Source organism: Cetorhinus maximus, chromosome 5 (assembly GCF_964194155.1).
Source record: "Cetorhinus maximus chromosome 5, sCetMax3.hap1.1, whole genome shotgun sequence".
NCBI lineage: Eukaryota > Metazoa > Chordata > Chondrichthyes > Lamniformes > Cetorhinidae > Cetorhinus > Cetorhinus maximus.
This window is the reverse complement of record NC_135883.1, coordinates 40,168,702-40,188,560: the sequence shown is the minus strand read 5'-3', so window position 1 is coordinate 40,188,560 and position 19,859 is coordinate 40,168,702. Positions and strand designations below refer to the sequence as shown.

The window sequence follows — 19,859 nt, the reverse complement described above, 5'->3', positions numbered from 1 at the left end:
TTTTTAAGTTATGCCTTCACATCTGTTTCAATGTTTGGATAAAACATCTTTGGAGCATAGAATTAATCTGCCAAGTTCACATTGAGTAGAAGGGTTGAAAACCATTGGGCCAAACTGTCGTGAGTTAATTGGTTATTCTGTGCAGAGTGGCTGTGCATTCATTAATAACTCATGTCATGAATGCTTAATTAGGGCCAAAATGTAGACCATAAGGTTCTGTAGCAGTTTGTGAAGGTCTTAGAAACCCCTTATTCTTAGCATTCCCCCCACCCCCTCGCCTGTTACCGTTGATCTATTTGGTTAGAGAGGGCAGGTCTTGCGGAGAACCATGTTGAGTAATAACTCTTCAAGTGGTTATGTTTTTCCTGAGGCCTGTTTTGTAAATGAAAGTAAGTATGATTAGGATAACAAATGCGCCTGTGTTTAATGCTGCTTCTGTTCAGTAACTTGTATGCTACATATGCATTTTGCAAAGGTTACACCAAATCTCACTAATTAAAAATTGTTATTACTTTGACAAGGAATGGCCCCTTTTTAACACACATTGTTACATTGTTAATTCCAGCACTTGAGTTTATCAAATGCAGACGTATTTCAAAACTCCATTTTAGGTTCTGACTGAATATTCTTGGACATTGTATTTTATTCATTTTTGGAACGTGGGTATTGCTGGCAAGGCCAGCATTTATTGCCCATCCTAGTTCCCTTGTTGTGATAGTGGTGGTGGTGGTGGTGAGCCGCTGCCACATGGTTAAAGTGCTCCCACAGTGTTGTTGGGTAGGGAATCCTAGGATTTTGACCCAGCGGGAACGGGTGATTTATCTTTCCAAGTCGGGAAGGTGTGTGACTTGGCGGGGAATTTGGAGGTGAAGGTGTTGTCATACACCTGTATAAGAATGCCGAGTAGCTGTTCGGTCTCTTCTGTATGTGCCTTACTTTCTTTTTCTTTGATGTATGTGAATAAATGCATAATGCTGAGCTCTGGTTTAATATTGGCGTAAAGACCATAAGACGTAGGAGCAGAAGTAGGCCATTTGGCCCATTGAGTCTGCTCCACCATTCAATGAGATCATGGCTGATCTGATAATCCTCAACTCCACTTTCCTGCCTTGTCCCCATAACCCTTGATTCCCTTACTGATTAAAAATCTGTCTATCTCAGCCTTGAATATACTTAACGACCCAGCTTCCCTGCGGTAAAGAATTCCACAGATTCACTACCTTCTGAGAGAAGAAATTTCTCCTCGCCTGTTTTAAATGGGTGACCCCTTACTCTTGAGATTGTGCCCTCTGGTCCTAGACTCTCCCACAAGGGGAAACAACCTCTCAGCTCTCCAAGCCCCCTAAAAATCTTATATATTTCAATAAGGTCACCTCTTATTCTTCTAAACTGCAATGTGTACTGGCCCAACCGACTTGACCTCTCCTCATAAGAAAATTCCTCCATCCCCGGGATCAACCCAGTGAGCCTTCTCTGGACTGCCTCCAATGCCAGTATATCTTTCCTTAGATAAGGGGACCAAAACTGCTCACAGTAATTCTAGGTGTGGTCTAACTCGTGCCTTGTATAGTTTTAGCAAGATTTCCCTATTTTTATATTCCATTCCCTTTGAAAAAAAGGCCAACATTCCATTTGCCTTCCCTATTACCTGTTGAACTTGTATGTTAGCTTTTTGTGATTCATGCACGAGGACCCCCAAATCCATCTCTGCTGCAGCCTTCTGAAGCCTTTCTCCATCTAAATAATATTTAGCTCCTCTATTTTTCCTGCCAAAGTGCAAAACCTCATATTTTCCCACATTATATTCCATATGCCAAGTTTTCACCCACCTGCTTAACCTGCCTATATCCCTCTGTAGACTCTTTGTGCCATCCTCACCACTTGCCTTCCCACCTATTTTTATGTCATCTGCAAACTTGGCAATGGTACATTCACTTCCCTCATCCAAGTCATTAATATATATTGTAAATAACTGAGGTCCCAGCACTGATACCTGTGGCACTCCACTCATTACAGGTTGCCATCCCAAAAATGCACCCCTTATCCCAACTCTCTGTCTTCTATTAGTTAGCCAATCCTCTATCCATGCTAATATACTACCCCCAACACCATGGGCTCTTGTCTTATTAAGTAGCCTTATGTGAGATTACTACCAATGCGTTCACTATCTCTGTAGCTACTTCCTTTAGTATCCTGGGATGCAACCCATCAGGACCAGGTGACTTATCGGCCTTTAGCCTCATTAGTTTCCCTAGTACTTTTTCTCTAGTGACAGTTATTGTATTTACTTCCTCCCGGCCTTTTACCCCTTGATTATTTAGTATTTTTAGAATGCTATTAATATCTTCTACTGTGAAGACAGATGCAAAGTATTTATTCAACGCCTCTGTAATTTCCTGGTTTCCCATTATTATTTCCCCAGCCTCATTCTCAAAGGGTCCTATGTTCACTTTGGCCTCTCTTCCTTTTTATATATTTAAAGAAGCTCTTACTGTCTGTTTTTATATTACTTGCTAGCTTACCCTCAAAGTTTATTTCCCCCCCTTTTTTTTTGGTCATCTTTTGTTGGTTTTTAAAACTTTCCCAATCCTCTGGTTTACCACTAATCTTTGCCACATTGTATGATTTTTCTTTCAATTTGATACTGCCCTTAACTTCCTCAGTTAACCATGGTTGGTTTATCCCCTTCCTAGAATCCTTCTTCCTCACTGGGATATATCTTTGCTGTGAGTCATGAACTATTTTCTTAAACGTCTGCTATTGTTCATCAACCGTCTTTTCTGCTAAACTCCTCTCCCAGTCCACTCCAGCTAACTCTGTGTTCATTCCTTTGTAATTACCCTTATTCAAGTTTAGCACAGTTGTTTCCAACCCAAGTTTCTCTCGCTCACACTGAATGCTAAATTCTACCATGTTATGGTCATTGTTGCCTAGGAGATGTTTTACTGTGAGATCATTTATTAAACCTTCCTCATTACACATTACCAGATCCAAAATAGCCTGATCCAGGGTTGGACCCACAACATATTGTTCTAGGAAACTGTCCCAAATGCACTCCATGAATTCTTGCTCATGGCTACCTCTGCCAATTTGATTTTCTCAATCTACATGAAGATTAAAGTCACCCATGATTAATGTACTGCCTTTTTAACATGCCTTCATTATCTCCTGATTTACTCTCTGTCCTACAGTATAGCGACTGTTTGGGATAAAAAGGAGATCAAAACTGGAAACTAAATATTCAGGGGTACATGACTTTTCAAAAGAACAAGCAGGAAGGAAAGGGGCTGGGGTAGCTTTGTTAGTACGAGATGGAATAAGTATGATAGCAAGAAATTATCTTGGATCAGAATTTGTAGAATCCATATGGGAGGAGATAAGAAAAAATAAGGGGGAGACGACACTGGTGGGAGAAGTCACGCACCCTGAATATTTAGTTCTCAGCTTTGATCTCCTTGTAACCATGTCTCTGTAATGGCTATAAAATGATACCCATACTCATTTGTGCTACTAATTCATTTATTTTGTTCCGAATACTACATGCATTTAAGTAAAGAGCCATTAATTTTGCCTTTTTTACCATTTTTTTCCCCCTTTGACCTCATTTGCAGCTTTTTTTTTAATGTTTGTACACTCTGTCCCTTCCTGTCCCACTCTCGGTAACATTACCTAAATAGCTGCCTTGCAATGCTGCCATATCCTTTTGCTTTGTAAGCCTACTTTGTAAACCCCTTTCCAGAACCTTCCCTCCCCACACCCCCTGTATTTAGTTTCAAGCCCTCTCTACAGCCCTAGTTATTCATTTCACCAGGACACTGGTCCCAGCACAGTTCAAGAGAAGCCTGTCCCACCGGAACCGTTCCCTTCTACTCCAGTACCGGTGCCAGTGCCCCATGAACTGAAACCCATTCCTCCCACGCCAATCTTTGAGCCACGTGTTTAACTCCTTGCACTCTATTGTAAGTCGTACTCCCTGAAGTGTTCAACTCCGGCACTCTATTAAAAAAACAAAATACTGCGGATGCTGGAAATCTGAAACAAAAACAGAAAATGCTGGAAAAACTCAGCAGGCCTGACAGCATCTGTGGAGAGAGAAACAGAGTTAACGTTTTGAGTCCGAATGACTCTGAAAAAGGCTTATACGGACTTGAAACGTTAACGCTGTTTCTCTCTCCACAGATGCTCTCAGGCCTGCTGAGTTTTTCCAGCATTTTCTGTTTTCGTTCCGACACTATTCTAAGTCCACTGAAGCGCGCAACTCCAGCAATCTATTGTAAGTTACACTCGAGTGCTAAGTCGCACTAAATTGGCTACTTATATAAGCTCCTAACACACAAGGCCTATCTGAGTCACTTAATGAGGAGAGTTTCAGCTGGTTCTTAATTAAGCTGCTCTTTCACTGGAAAAAACCCTGTTTAAGGCTGGCAACTACAGAATTTAAACTGTAGATTTCAGATTAATGCCAACTACAAACTAAATTAGGTTTGTACAAAGTAAAAATTGAGACTTTCTTATTCAACAACTGCATGCGCTCAGACCTAGGTTAAGCTGAGCTTGTTAGCTGAACTAACACAACTGAACTAACATGCTCCTAATACAAAAGGCCTAGCTGAGTCACTTAATGAGGACCTAGTTTCAGCTGGTTCTGTGGAGTGCCATGTTTGTGAACTGTAGGTTAAAACCTAGATCATATGCTGCTTGCCTTGGGTCAGATCGGAGCTGCCAGTGGCTAACTGAGACCTGGGAAACTCTGTCATTAAAGAAATCTGCTTTTAATTAATAAAAAAATCATTTTCAGAACGTGAGATTTGCTGGCAAGGTCAGCATTTATTACCCATCCCTCATTGCCCTTGAGATGTTGATGGCGAACTGCCTTCTTGAACCCCTGCAGTCCGCGAGGTGAAGGTACACCCACAGTGTTTTGGGTAAAGCGGTTGACCCAGCGACAATGAAAAGATAGTGAGATGGTGTCATGGGTGGTGTCTCTCCTCCTGATGATTGCTGAAGCTGCCAGGTCATCCTTTGTAAGAGCTGGAACTGATCCGCTTGAACACTGCTTGTTGTAATTCAATTGTGTCGTCCTTCTCTGCAGGTTCGGAAACATGTGAATGACCTGTATGAAGATTTACGAGATGGACATAACTTGATTTCTCTGCTGGAAGCTCTTTCTGGGGACACTCTGGTGAGTCCAGTTGTACATCAACGTGAAGCAGTTTAACCCTTGGCGGTTCAGCAGGAACTTCACTTTAAATGTGTTTCACACTTTCCTGTGTTGATTTTTTTATTCACACTAAAGATGCTGAATAGTCAGTTTTGCAATTTTGGATTTATTTTTATTTTTCTTAATGCCTCAAAATGCACCTCCTCCACCCCCCCCCCCCCCCCCCCCCCCCCCCCATTCTTTTTTAAATTGTGCTCTTCAGGGAATATTTACAGCTTCTGTTGCAAATTATCTCTGTATATCTGGAAATTAAAATCTTTTTAGACAAATTTTGGAGGGGGAGTGTGGAGATAGATAGAAGTAGGTTGAAGTATCCTACGTAGTTCATTCAGCCTTAGAAAGAGGGATTTGGACATGGTGTTTTATTCATTTTTGGGATGTGGGTGTTGCTGGTAAGGCCAGCATTTATTGCCCATCCTAGTTGCTCTTGTGGTGATGATGGTGGAGAGCCACTGCCACTTGGTTAAAGTGCTCCCACAGTGCTGTTGGGAAAGAGTGATTTACGTTTCCAAGTCAGGAAGGTGTGTGACTTGGCAGGGAATTTGGAGGTGAAGGTGTTGCCATGCACCTGCTGCTGCCCATGTCCTTTGCTGAGGTATAAAATTGCCGAGTAGCTGTTCGGTCTCTTCTGTATGTGCCTTACTTCCTTTATCTTTTGTTTGCTTTTCTCTGTTTTATGTTTTCCTTGGTGTTTTCATTTCATACAACTTTTTTCTTCACTTCTCGTCTGCCCTGTGCCTTTTTGTCCTTCTTTCCCTGTACCTCCTGTATGGTTCGATAGCCAAGGGAGCGAGATATACTGAAGACGTTACGGTTGGTGAGTGCAGCAGAAGCATGCGCGTGTGACCAGCATGAGGATGATGATGGTGATAAGGGGGTAGGTTGCTCGACTAGCCCCCAGTAACTGTACTAATGTTTCTTGTGCTGATTGGTGAAGAGATTGTGTAACAAAAATAGAGCTAAAAAGTGTTCTAGTAACGCACACTAATTTCCTGGTAGAAACAATGCGGTATGGGGCAACCTGTCGCCAAGGGTGTCAAAGTTAGTGCCGTCCAACTTGATACCAGCTGGGAACAGTGGTAGTTTTAACTGTAAACTCCCTGCAAAATTCTGTTCTTGTTTGACCACAAACTGTTAGTTGGAATTAGACCGTGCATTCGACTTATCAGCCATTTTAGAGCCCATTGAACCTGAGTGGAAGCAAGTCACCCTTGAACCTGAGGGCCTACCTAAAAAGTAAGGCTTCTTTCCTCCCCTGCAAAAAAAGGGAAAAAAATATTATTTGAAAGCCATATTTTCATTGGGGGAGAAAAGTACATTCCTTCCTATTATTCAACTTGATGGTTGAAACCAGCTTCATTTTCCCATGTTCTGTACCTGTTTCCAAGGAGCTTTCTTTGGAAAAAAGATGTAGACCAGAGTTTATCGTACAGTCACATCAGTTTCAGATTAGGTTACTAAAAGTAGAGGTGGAAACCAGGGGTAGGGCTGGGGGTGGTGGGAAATCACTGGGAATTTGCAGTGGGTTTTAAGTATTTGTTATTCAGGCAACTGCTTCTGTCAAACTTTATTGGTGGAACTCGATCAGAAGTTGTACCATTTGCTGAAGTTGTTAATCTGGGGATTGAATTTCCCATGGGAGTTCTTCTGATCTTCTGCTGTAATTATTGGCAGGAGATCAGTCACAATCCTGGAAAAGTAGCGGGAGGATCCCTCGCTATGTCTACCAATTGATCTGAAAAGGGTAAGGGTTGGGGGCTTAGTATGGTGAGAGGGGCTTCCACACTTGGTCTCCAGTGTCAGGAGAAGGCTCAATTGCCTCATTGTTTAAATTTGCACGTCATTTGAGTTGGCTCCCACAGGCACCTTTTGTAACATGTTCCTAGTTTGCACTATTGGTGTGGAGTTTAGTTTGATTTTATTTCCATAAAAGTGTGATTGCTCACCATCTGATATTGTTAATACATTTCAGCATCAGGGTTGCCAATACTCCAGAAATCCCCTAGAGTGTCCAAGATTTCACAACTAATCTCCGGGACACTGTTGTTAGAAACCCGGGAATAAAGTCATAGGGTTATTCAAAGCAAAATGTTCATTTTTCATTTTCTTTGAATACTTTGCTTATTAGTTAGGAACATTGTAGAGATGAGAAGAAGGTTATTTACCTGGGTGGAGTTATTGGAGATGGAAGGTCATGTGATGAAACCACCAGAAATGCATCCAACCTGAGGTGATTTCCCTAGTTGGTGTACCTGTAACCCAGTACTCTAAACTGCTGGAAGGGCGTAAGTGGAGATATGTTTCAGGTCGGGTAGCTCTCTGATGTGAAACCCAGTATCCCATCTCTGCAATACAAGTGGTATTGAGACAGAAGATCTTAATGTTTGATTCATTATGAATGTTTCACCCAGGTCTTCCAACGGCCTCAGTGAATTTTCTGTTTCCGATCCCAACCTTTCTTTATTCTCACCCTACCATCCTTTGCTGCTTCTCCAACCAGGGAAGCCCATTGCTTTTTGTGATTTCCTTCCTAACCTTCCAATTCCAATCTCAAAGTGCATTAGGTACTCTGAGAGCAGTTCAAATGAATTCCATCTGCAATCACACTGGATGTTTTTCAGAGGATTGTGTTTATTTGTGCTGCAACACTATGAGGAGCACTTCCTGCATGTGCACAGCATCAGCTGCCTACACTAAAACAAACAAGTTGGCTTGACACAGACTAACAATAAAGTTCAAGTTACCCATTTAGGTACAATTGCAAATTCGTGTATTGAGTTTACCTATCATTTATCAACTGTTACCCCTGTAAAAAAAAATGCTTCTGATAATTCAGTGAATGATGAGGATATGTAATCAGGAAACTTTAGTAAACGAGATTCAAAAGTAGCATTCAAAAATATTTAAATAAACCCGTTTATTTTTTATTTTCATAGTCTGATTCATTATGGATTGTGGCAAGTTAATTGGTTTCTGTGTAGGGGGCATGAAGTGCCAGTTCACTTTCAGTTCCTAATTAAACTATCTCAAAATCAAGGTAATTGTCCAGGCAAAAATTTCAGTAGCCACAGTATGCGGATATAGCTGTCCCTGGCACCTTTCTGGTAGGCGGCAGGAGTTGCGATTTCAGAGATATTAGGTCATAACGCAGTAAAATTCACATTGCATTAGTGTTGGAACAGGAACAACAACTTGCAGTTAAATTGCACCCTTTTTATAAATTTTAAAAAACTGCTTTTCAGAGTCACAAGAAAAATATGAACATGGATCAAGAAGTAGGACAACCGAAAGCTTGGTCAAAGAAGTGAATTTTAAGAAGGATATTGAAAGTAGAGAGGGACATGGCAAGATCGAGGAATTTAAGGAGGGGATTCCACAGTACAAGGCCCAGACATCTAAAGACATGGCTGCTAATGGAGGGGAAGATTCATAAGATACTCAAGTCAGAGGAATAAGTAGTTCATTAGTGGGACTTTCCTCATCTGATTCCACTCTTAGCTATCTGATTTTAGCAAGAGAATCTCCCAAAATGGCCCCTCTACCTGCTGTCTCTGATGCCCCCAAAGATCTAGCTTTGGGCCATCCTCCCTTCCTCTTTCTCATCTACGTGCTGTCTCTTGATGTCATCATCTGAAAATGTGGCGTCAAATTCTGTATGTCTGCTGACGACACTCGCCACCCATTCCCTTGATCCCCATGCTGTCTCTGTGTCATCAGACTTCTTGTCCATTGCCCAATCCTGGTTCATCCAAAATTTCCTCCAATTAAATATTGGGGAGATCAAAACCATTGTCTTCAGCCCCCTGCTCCAAGCTCTGTTCCCTAGCCACTAACTCCATTCATCTCCTCAGTCATTGTCTGAGGCTGAACCAGACCTTTTGCAAACTTGCCATCCTATTTGACCCTGAGCTAAGCTTCTGACCCCACTTCTTCTCTTACTTCCAAAGGCCACCTGTTTCCATCTCCACCTCAGCTCATCTACTGCTGAAATTCTCCATCCATGGTTTTACCGAGCCTGGAAGTAACAATTCTAATGTTCTCCTGGTTGGCCTACTGCCTTCCACACTCCATAAACATAAACTTATCCAAGCTCTCCTGCCTGCATTCTAACTTCATCAAGATCTGTTCACCCATGACCCCTATGTTCACTGATCTACATTGATTCCAGATTTAGCAAAAGCTCGATTTTAAAATTCTCATCTTCATGTTCAAATCCTTTCATGACCTCACTCCATGCTACCTCTAAGCTTCCCCAGTTCTACTACCTCTGGCCTCTAGGCACATGTACCACATCCTTGCCCCAACATTAGTGGCTGTGCCTTCAATTGCCTGAGCTCTAAGCTCTGGATTTCTTCTCTTAAATCCTCTAACTCTCTCTTTTTTTCTATGCATGGAATGTGGGCATTGCTGGCTGGTCCAGCATTCAATCCCTGAATTGCCCTTGTTCAGAGGGCATTTAAGAGTCAGCCACATTGCTGTGGGTCTGGAGTCACATGTAAGGCCATTAGACATTAGTGAACCAGATGGGCTTTTACAACAATGGTTTCATGGCCATCATTAGACTTTTAATACAAATTCTGCTGTGGTAGGATTTGAACCTGGGTCCCCAGGGCACTACCCCAGCTCTCTGGATTACTAGACCAGCGACAATACCACTACGCCATTGCCTCCCCTATCCAATACACTTCTCAAAACCTATCTCTTTGACCAAGTGTTTGGTCACCGATCTTAATCTCTAATGTGGCTTGGTGTGATATTTATATGATTAGGCTCCTATGAATATTGAGATGTTTCACTGTTAATGGTGCTATATAAATACAAGTTGCTGTCTAACATTGTATTCTATTCTGTAAGATTGCATGTTTGCAAACTTGCAGAAAGGGGCCATCTTATGACTTTTGGGGGCACTGATGAGAATTTTGGGTATCCTTCCTGAGATTAGCAAAGTCGAAACATGATCTCTTCTGTTTCCCTCTTGTTGGGACCAATCACAAGCAGATATGGAGAACCTTTTCTTCTTTAAATTTGTAGTGTAGCAAAGCTATCCACACAGGGGAACACTGGCAACTGACCACAGTAACTGCATTTGCTGTTGATTGTTTTTTGATAATATCCTATTTAATGCTAAATATCAAAAGACTTCTATCAAATCCTTAAGAACTATTCTCAGAACAAGCTAATAACGAACATTTTAAGGCAGAACTGGCTAAATTTCCATAAGCCCAGAGACCCACTTCATATGTAACACTACAGGATTTATGTTGCTGAGCTACAGTTGTTCCTGTGGGTTGTGGCCAGACTCCTCTAACTAAACGGTAAAGGAAAATTTTGTGGCTGCACCTAGTGTACCACTATTCCTGGCCAGAATGGAGATGATAGGGTAACCCTCCTATCAATCACGCTGGAGACTTTACTGCCGTAAGCGACTGAGATTGATTTTATGTGCATACTTTGTATTATACAACTATGCTCCACTCCATTTTGCTACAAAAAAAATCATCTTGCTTTCAATAAGAGGCGTTGCTTTAGTTTCATCGTAGGTTCTGTTGCTGTAGTTTGTAAAGACCTCTTTAAATAGACTCTGTAGACTGTTTGCTGTAGTGCACTATTTGAATAGGCTGCTGAATAAATAGATTCAGTTTACTGTAAGATAGATGGTTTTCTGTGAGTCCCATCGTAAATTCAGCTCCGTCTCCAAATCATTGGCTGAACACTGATATCAATAGACACTTTGACTCCAAAGGGCAGTTAAGAGTCAACCACTGATATTTTGATACTGCTTTCCCTACCTTTTACTGTTAGTGGTTGTTTCCATTCTCAGATCACAGAAACGGCGTGGGTGAAAGCAGACTAATAAAATGGTCCTTTTGACATTTTTTTTAAAAGAAAAGATTTTGGATGATTGGAAGTCATGCTTTCCTTTTTCACAAACTGGACAGTTCCTTGACAGCACTTTCTGCTACTGAGAGGGGTGACATAAGCCTTCTTAAAACCATTGGCCTTTGCCTCGTTCTTTGGACACTGAACAGGAGATGTGCTTTAAGGGAAGATCTTTTCTTAAAAATATATAAATTTTCTTGCCCTTTGACCTTTCCACTTGAGGAGATTGCCTACCTCCTTTTGGTGGTGGTGCGTCCTCTTAGTCTTTGGGACTGTGCTTTGATTCTGTGATGTTCAGAACCACTATGGTACTTCCTAAATGTTCTCACCTTCCTTTAAAAAATAATCTAATTTAGACAAAGCAGCTTCAAACGTCAGTCTAATGCTATACCAAACAATTTGCTGTGCTTGACATTTTATACATATTCTGCCCCCAATCTGTGCAGATGCCAGATGGTTACCAGAATTAAATCTGCCCATGGAAAAAGGTATTGGGCATTTGATGGATACTCTGGGATAGTCTGAGCTTTTTCCCTGTTATTCGGGGGTTTACAGGGCGGGGAGGAGGCTTAACTTTAACTTTTAGTGTGAGGAATTTAATTTGACCAAGAGAAAATTTTGGAGCTATTCTCAGGATTGCTGTTGAATGCATCAGCCTACCACGCTTTCTCCGATTGCATTTCTCCAACAGTGTGCGCATGCTGTGCAGTTGCAACAATGCATGCAAAGCCTCACAGAACTCCAGTAAGTCTTTCAAATGCAGTTTTCTGATTTAATTGGTGAATTTTCTATTGTCTGTTTTGAGGAAAGTTGTTAATAAAGTGTCCTTGTTTTTTTTCCCTAAACACAGCCCCGTGAAAAAGGGCGTATGCGCTTTCACAGATTACAGAATGTACAGATTGCATTGGACTACTTAAAACGTCGGCAGGTAAGTTGTGTGTTTGCTTGTCTGAGGAATTATTGAACAGGCTGAAACTCATTTCTCTAGACAAGAGAAGGCTAATGGTGGCCTGAGGTCTTTCAAAAATTATGAAAGGGTTTGAGGATGTGGAAGTGGAGAAAATATTTCCACTTGTGAGCGAGTCCAAAACTAGGGATTGTAAAGATAAGATGGTCACTAATAAATCTAAGGAGGAATTCAAGAGAAGCTACTTTACCCAGAAAGTGATTTGAATGTGGAACTGGCTACCAGTCGTAACAGTTGTGGCAAATATCATAGATGCATTTAACGTGAAGCTAGACAAACACATGAGGGGGAAAGGCATAGAAGCTTTGCTGAGATAAGGTTAGATGAAGAGGGTTGGGAGAAGTGGAGCATAGACATCGGCAGGGACCTTCAGGGTCAAATGACCTGTTTCTGTGCTCTACCTCCTAAAACTGACTCTTAAATACAAATCATTTCGGATTATTCACATGTTAATATGGAAACATTCAGCCTGCCAGATTAAATTGCCAGATCAAATTAACAAGGCTGTTAAAGGATTACAAGTCCTTGCCTTTAGAAGTCAGAGTACAGAGTGAGGAAATTATGTTAATCCTTATAAATCATTGGTTAGACTTCAATTTAAATATTGTATCCATTCTGGACACAAAGGAAGGGAGGATGTGTTAAAGCCTTGGAGGGCATACAGAGAACATTTATTAAGATTTACTAGAATGCTACCTGGGATGTGAGACTTTAGTTCTGTGGACAGGCTGGAGAAGCTGGAATTCTCCTTGGAGCAGAGAAGGTTAAAGTAGGATTTAAGAGTGCTTCTAAAGGGTTTTATTTGAATCAATAGGGAGAAACTGTTTGCATTGGCAGGTGGATCAGTAAGCAGAGGACATAAATTGAAGGTAAATGGCAGAAGAATGAGGGGAGGTTAGAATTTAGTTTACTGTAGGAAGTTGTGCTCTGAAATGCACTGCCTGAAAGAATAATGGAAGCAGATTCAGTAATAACTCTCAAAAGGGCATTCAATAAATAGATGAAAAGGAAAAAAATTGCAGAGCTACAAGGGAGTGTGACTAATTGGATAGCTGCTTTCAAGGGCCTGTGCAGGCATGATGGGCTGAATGGCCAGCCATGCCATGTCATTCTATGTCTTCAGGAAGTGTGCCCCTAGCTCTGGGTGAGAAAGATATCTGCCACTCCTAATTGATGTTCAGCAATCCCCCTGGTCAAAGTGCATGTACGTGGGCATCAGTTGAGAACAGGCTATGAATTGCAGTCCCCAGCATTGATTCTGACTGATTTTCTTCAAGTACCAAGGCGGCTAACAACCTGCAGGTACTGTCCAAGCTGGTGCAGGTGAAATGGTAACTTGTTTAGGACAGCAAACTCCCACCCCCTATAAAACCACGGCACCCAAAGAATTCTCTGGACTTGGTGAACTTACTTTTGGAGTTGTGTGATAATAACAATAATAAATGTAGTCCCCTTACTCTTTTTTTTAATACTACATTTTGGCGAGCTGTTGAATCAATCTTCACTTTGTTCTTCTGGGCTAACAGGTCAAGCTGGTGAATATAAGAAATGACGACATAACCGATGGGAATCCTAAACTAACTTTGGGGCTGATCTGGACCATTATTTTGCACTTTCAGGTACACTTCTTATTTTTCTCTTCAATATGTTTGTGCTGGCTCAATTTAACTTCCAGCATTGATTGCTGGAAGTATTGCTGGAAAACTCGTGCTTTTTTTAAATTGCTGTATTCTGCGTGTTGTGTTAGGTTTCCTAGTCGAGGGTTTTGAACAGCATCAGGATGGTGATTGGGTTGCATGTTCATGATTAGTATTTGACATATTTGTTTTATAAAATGGACGTGATCCATATTTGGACTGGAATAAAATAGACACAAGGGGCAGAATTTTGCCCTTGATAGGCAGGCGGGCCCCATTGGCTCGGCGGCGGGCGGGCAGCCGATCGTCGCTGCCGAAACGGGCCCCGCCGCCATGTTAAGTGGGCCAATTGAGGCCCGCCCAGTGGGCCGCCCGACGGGAAGCGCTTTGCGCTTCCTGTGCGGGGTGGGGGGAGGGATTTCCCAACTGTCAGAGTGTGCTCGTTCGTGCATGTGCACGAAAGAGCGCACATCTCCCTGAGACTAAGTGCTGCCTCAGGGAGAGCGCTGACAGTGTTATAAATATCAAAAATAGAATAATAAAAAAATTATTAACATATCCCCCTCATGTGACAATGTCACACGAGATGGGACATGTTAATAAATATCACAGAAACTTTATTAAACTTTTTAAAAACAGACATGAAACCTCATCCCTCTGGTGGATGAGGTTTCATGTTTTTTCAGAAGCCCACTGGGGCTCCTGGCCTGCCCACCAACCTTAAGGTTGGACGGGCAGGGCCTTTAATTGATTTAACTACCCTATCAATAGCCTCAATTGGCCATTGACAGGTCGGCGGGCGGACAGCTGATCGCGCTGTGCCCCCACCTTTCTGAATATTTAAATGGGGCCGGGTGACGTTGGGGGTTCCCCCTGATGTCATCTCGCGTCATTTTCATGTCGGTGAGCGGGCCCCGCCCCCAGCTCACTGACAGAAAAATTCTGCCCAAGGAATGTATTACCAGTTTTTACTTTTTTTAAAATGGTTTGATGTAGTTATTTTATATTAATTGGGTTTAATTGTATGCAGATGGTGAGCAGCATCTGGTAATTCAGTTGAATACCTATAAATGGACACAGACTAAAATTATGGTTGTTGGGTTAGGAGGCGTATGCTTGCATTGTGTAACGTGACAAATACATATAAAAATATGCCAAGCTTGGTTCCAGTTCTATCCTTCTCCAACCAGCTTTCTAAAATATAACAGTAATGCCCAGTGTTTTGTGTTTTCCCCCAAACCCCCTTTTATGGAGAGTTTTCAGGTAGTGACCTGTTTTGGGACCATGGTCTTGTTGGTATTGACTTGTGAAATTAGTCAGTCAAGCTTTCGAAGCAGGATTTTTGAATGCCCTTTATGCAGTGACCTGGAATGCACTATCTGATGGAGCGATGGAAGCGAATTCAATCATAACTTTCAAAAGGGAATTTGCTATCCATTTGAAGGGGGAAAAAATTACAGGGTAATGGGGTAAGTCTAGGGAGTGGGACTAATCAGAGTTCTTTCAAAGAGTCAGCACAGGCATAATGGGTTGAATGGCTTCTTCCTGTGCTACAAAATTTTATGATTCTAGAATTAATGACCACCTTAATCATTAATTGGAAACAATAACCAACTGCTGAACATCATTTATCTTAACACCATTTTCTTTTCTATACCTTCTCTCTCTCTTTCTGCACCCATCCCCACACCATTCTCTGCAATCTCCTGATCAGAATTTAGCTTTAAAATAAAATCAATTGTCATGAATGGTCAAAGATAAAAGCAAAATACTGCGGATGCTGGAAATCTAGAACAAAAACAAAAATACCTGGAAAAACTCAGCAGGTCTGATAGCATCTGCAGAGAGGAATACAGTTGATGTTTCGAGTCCGTATGACTCTTCATCAGAACTAAGAAATATAGAAATGAGGTGAAATATAAGCTGGTAGAGGGGGGTGGGACAGGTAGAGCTCGATAGGGGGCCAGTGATAGGTGGAGGCCAAGAAGAGTCAAATGAATGGTGAATGGTCAAAGAGCTGCTTTGATTTGGAGTCACCACAGATTCTCCAATGCTTATAAAGATCCTGTGTCAGCAGCGTATGAGCATCCTTTCAATTTAATACAGTAAAATGCAGAACCTCTATGGAATTCACTGGGGTTACAGCTTTTCCTGCTCTGTAGTTTAATATTTAGAGATTGTTGCCACTGTTCTGAATTTTCTTGTGATGCATTTTATTATGCTTCATCTTGAGGAGTTGGGGCAAAGACATTAAGATGGGAGATTCGATAGTTAGGGGAATAGACAGGTGTTTCCGTGGCCACAAACATGAACCCAGAATGGTATGTTGCCTCCCTGGTACCCAGAATAAAGGATGACTGAGGACGAGAGTGAACAACCAGTGGTTGTAGTCCACAATGGTACCAACAACATGGGTAGAAAGAGGGATGAGGCCGTGCAGGCAGAGTTTAGGGAACTAGGGAAGAGACTAGCAAACAGGGCCTCAAAAGTAGTCATCTCTGGATTACTCCCAATACCATGTGCTAGTGAGTTCAGATAGACCAGCTGAATGTTGGCTGGAGAGATGGTGCAAGAGGGAGGGCTTTAGATTCATGGGACATTGGAACTGATTCTGGGGGAGATAGAACCTGTACAAGTGAAACAGGTTGCTCCTGAACAAGAGATAAAAGCAAAAAACTGCGGATGCTGGAAATCCAAAACAAAAACAAAAATACCTGGAAAAACTCAGCAGGTCTGACAGCATCTGCAGAGAGGAATACAGTTAACGTTTCGAGTCAGTCTGACTCTTCAACAGAACTAAGGAAAAATAGAGAAGTGGTGAAATATAAGCTGGTTTAAGGGGGGGAGGTGGGTGGGACAGGTAGAGCTGGATAGAGGGCCAGTGGTAGGTGGAGATAACCAAAAGATGTCATAGACAAAAGGACAAAGAGTTGACGGTGGTGATATTAGCTAAGAAATGTGCTAATGGTGACATTAAGGGTAGAAAGCAGGATGTGCAAGGTACAGATAGCCCTAGTGGGGGTGGGGTGGGGGGAAAGGATCGAAATAGGCTAAAAGGTAGAGATAAAACAATGGACGGAAATACATTTAAAATAATGGAAATAGGCGGGAAAAGAGAAATATATATAAATAATTGGAAAAAGGGGGATCGGAAAGGGGGTGGGGATGGAGGAGAAAGTTCATGATCTAAAGTTGTTGAACTCAATATTCAGTCTGGAAGGCTGTAAAGTGCCTAGTCGGAAGCACGATGCTGAACTCTTAATCCGCAGCCTTTGTCTCCATGCTCACTTCTTTGGGCAGGAGTCCTCTCCCTGTTCAACGGATCCTTTTACCTGCCTCCAATATTCTCCCTCCACCTGGACATCCCCCCCCGCCCCCACCGCCCCGGATTCTTACCTGCTTTTGATCTTTTCATTGAGAACTGTCGGTGTGACATCGGTCATCTCAATTTCTCTGCTCCTCATACCCACTCTCGCCTGTCTCTCTCTCTGAACTTGCTGCACTCCGTTCTCTCAGGTCCAACCCTGACATAGTCATCAAACCTACTGACAAGGGTGGTGCTGTTGTTGTCTGGTGCACTGACCTTTACCTCGCAGAGGCTGAAAGTCAACTCGCAGACACTTCCTCCTACCTCCCCCTGGACCATGACCCCACTACTGAACTTCAAGCCATTGTTTCTAGGACTGTCACTGACCTCATCTCCTCTGGAGATCTTCCTTCCACAGCTTCCAACCTCATAGTCTCCCAACCTTGGATGGCCCGCTTCTACCTCCTACCCAAAATCCACAAACAGGACTGTCCTGGCAGACCGATCGTGTCAGCATGTTCCTGCCCCACGGAACTCATTTCTTGCCATCTTGACTCCATTCTCTCTCCCCTTGTCCAGTCTCTTCCCAACTATATTTGCGATTCCTCTGACACCCTACATCATATCAACAATTTCCAGTTCCCTGGCCCCAACCGCCTCCTCTTCACCATGGACGTCCAATCCCTCTACACCTCCATCCCCCACCGGGATGGTCTGAGGGCTGTCCACTTCATCCTCGAACAGAGGCCTGAACAATCCCCATCCACCACTACTCTCCTCCATCTGGCTGAACTTGTTCTCTCACTGAACAATTTCTCCTTAAACTCCTCTCACTTCTTCCTAATAAAAGGTGTGGCTATGGGTACCTGCATGGGCCCCAGTTATGCCTGTCTCTTTATGGGGTATGTGGAACATTCCTTGTTCCAGTCCTACTCCGGCCCCCTCCCACAACTCTTTCTCCGGTACATCGATGACTGCTTCGGTGCTGCTACATGCTCTCGTCTGGACCTGGAAAAATTTATTAATTTTGCTTCCAATTTCCACCCCTCCATCATTTTCACATGGTTCATCTCTGACACTTCCCTTCCCTTCCTTGACCTCTCTGTCTCCATTCCTGGTGATAGACTGTCCACCAATATTCATTACAAGCCTACCGACTCCCACAGCTACCTTGACTACAGCTCCTCATACCCCGCTTCCTGTAAGGACTCCATCCCATTCTCTCAGTTCCTTCGCCTCCGTCGCATCTGTTCTGATGCCACTTTCAAAAACAGTTCCTCTGACATGTCTTCCTTCTTCCTTAACCGAGGTTTTCCACCCACGGTGGTTGACAGGGCCCTCAACCGTGTCCAGCCCATCTCCCGCGCATCTGCCCTCACACCTTCCTCTCCCTCCCAGAACCATGATAGGGTCCCCCTTGTCCTCACTTATCGCCCCACCAGCCTCCACATTCAAAGGATCATCCTCCGCCATTTCCGCCAACTCCAGCATGATGCCACCACCAAACACATCTTCCCTTCACCCGCTCTGGTGGCACTCCGCAGGGATCATTCCCTCTGGGACACCCTGGTCCACTCCTCCATCACCCCCTACTCCTCAACCCCCTCCCACGGCATCTTCCCATGCAACCGCAGAAGGTGCAACACCTGCCCCTTTACTTCCCCCCTCCTCACCATCCAAGGGCCCAAACACTCCTTTCAAGTGAAGCAGCATTTCACTTGCACTTCCCTCAATTTAGTCTACTGCATTCGCTGCTCCCAATGTGGTTTCTTCTACATTGGAGAAACCAAACGCAGACTGGGTGACCGCTTCGCAGAACACCTTTGGTCTGTCCGCAGACATGACCCAGACCTCCCTGTCACTTGCCATTTCAACACTCCACCCTGCTCTCATGCCCACATATCCATCCTTGGCCTGCTGCATTGTTCCAGTGAAGCTGGAAAACTGGAGGAACAGCACCTCATCTTCCAAGTAGGCACTTTACAGTCTTCCGGACTGAATATTGAGTTCAACAATTTTAGATCACGAACTCTCTCCTCCATCCCCACCCCCTTTCCGATTCCCTTTTTTCCAAGTATTTATATATATTTCTCTTTTCCCGCCTATTTCCATTATTTTAAATGTATTTCCGTCCATTGTTTTATCTCTACCTTTTAGCCTATTTCGATCCTTTCCCCCCCACCGCACCCCCACTAGGGCTATCTGTACCTAGCCCGTCTTGCTTTCTACCCTTAATGTCACCATTAGCAAATTTCTTAGCTAATATTCCACCGTCAACACCTCTTTGTCCTTTTGTCTATGACATCTTTTGGCAATCTCCACCTATCACTGGCCCTCTATCCAACTCTACTTGTCCCACCCCCCCCCCCCTTAAACCAGCTTATATTTCACCTCTTTTCCATTTTTCCTTAGTTCTGTTGAAGAGTCATACTGACTCGAAACGTTAACTGTATTCCTCTCCGCAGATGCTGTCAGACCTGCTGGGTTTTTCCAGGTATTTTTGTTTTTGTTTTGCTCCTGAACAAAGCTGGGACCATTGCCTTTGTGGGGCGATTTACTAGTGCTATTGCAGGGGGGTTAAACTAACTTGGCAGGGAGATGGGAACCAGGAGGTAACATGAGAGGAGGAAAAACAAGGTGCTCAGAGAATTGGGAAAGACAGATGGCAATAGGGTAAGAAATAGTAGTGTATTAAATGCAGTCAGAGTAAGAGGGAATGTAATAAGGTCTAAATTAGGGCTACTGTGCATGGATGTGAATTCACAGAGTGTGGCAAATAAGGTTGGTGAGCTTCAGGCACAGATAACCACATAAAAATATGATGTTGTAGCAATTAATGGAGACCTG

The 19,859-nt window shown here is 43.0% G+C and overlaps 1 protein-coding gene across 15 annotated transcripts in view; it reads left to right on the top strand.

Annotated features, from left to right (window-relative positions):
• Window positions 1-19,859, top strand: part of dst (dystonin) — a 568,493-nt gene that overhangs the window by 163,993 nt on the left and 384,641 nt on the right. For all 15 annotated transcript variants that reach the window (XM_078541812.1, XM_078541821.1, XM_078541818.1 and 12 more), the window contains 3 exons: window positions 5,093-5,182; window positions 11,952-12,029; window positions 13,595-13,687. In XM_078541812.1, coding sequence (XP_078397938.1) covers window positions 5,093-5,182; window positions 11,952-12,029; window positions 13,595-13,687 — 261 coding nt within the window. The remainder of the gene's footprint in view (window positions 1-5,092; window positions 5,183-11,951; window positions 12,030-13,594; window positions 13,688-19,859) is intronic.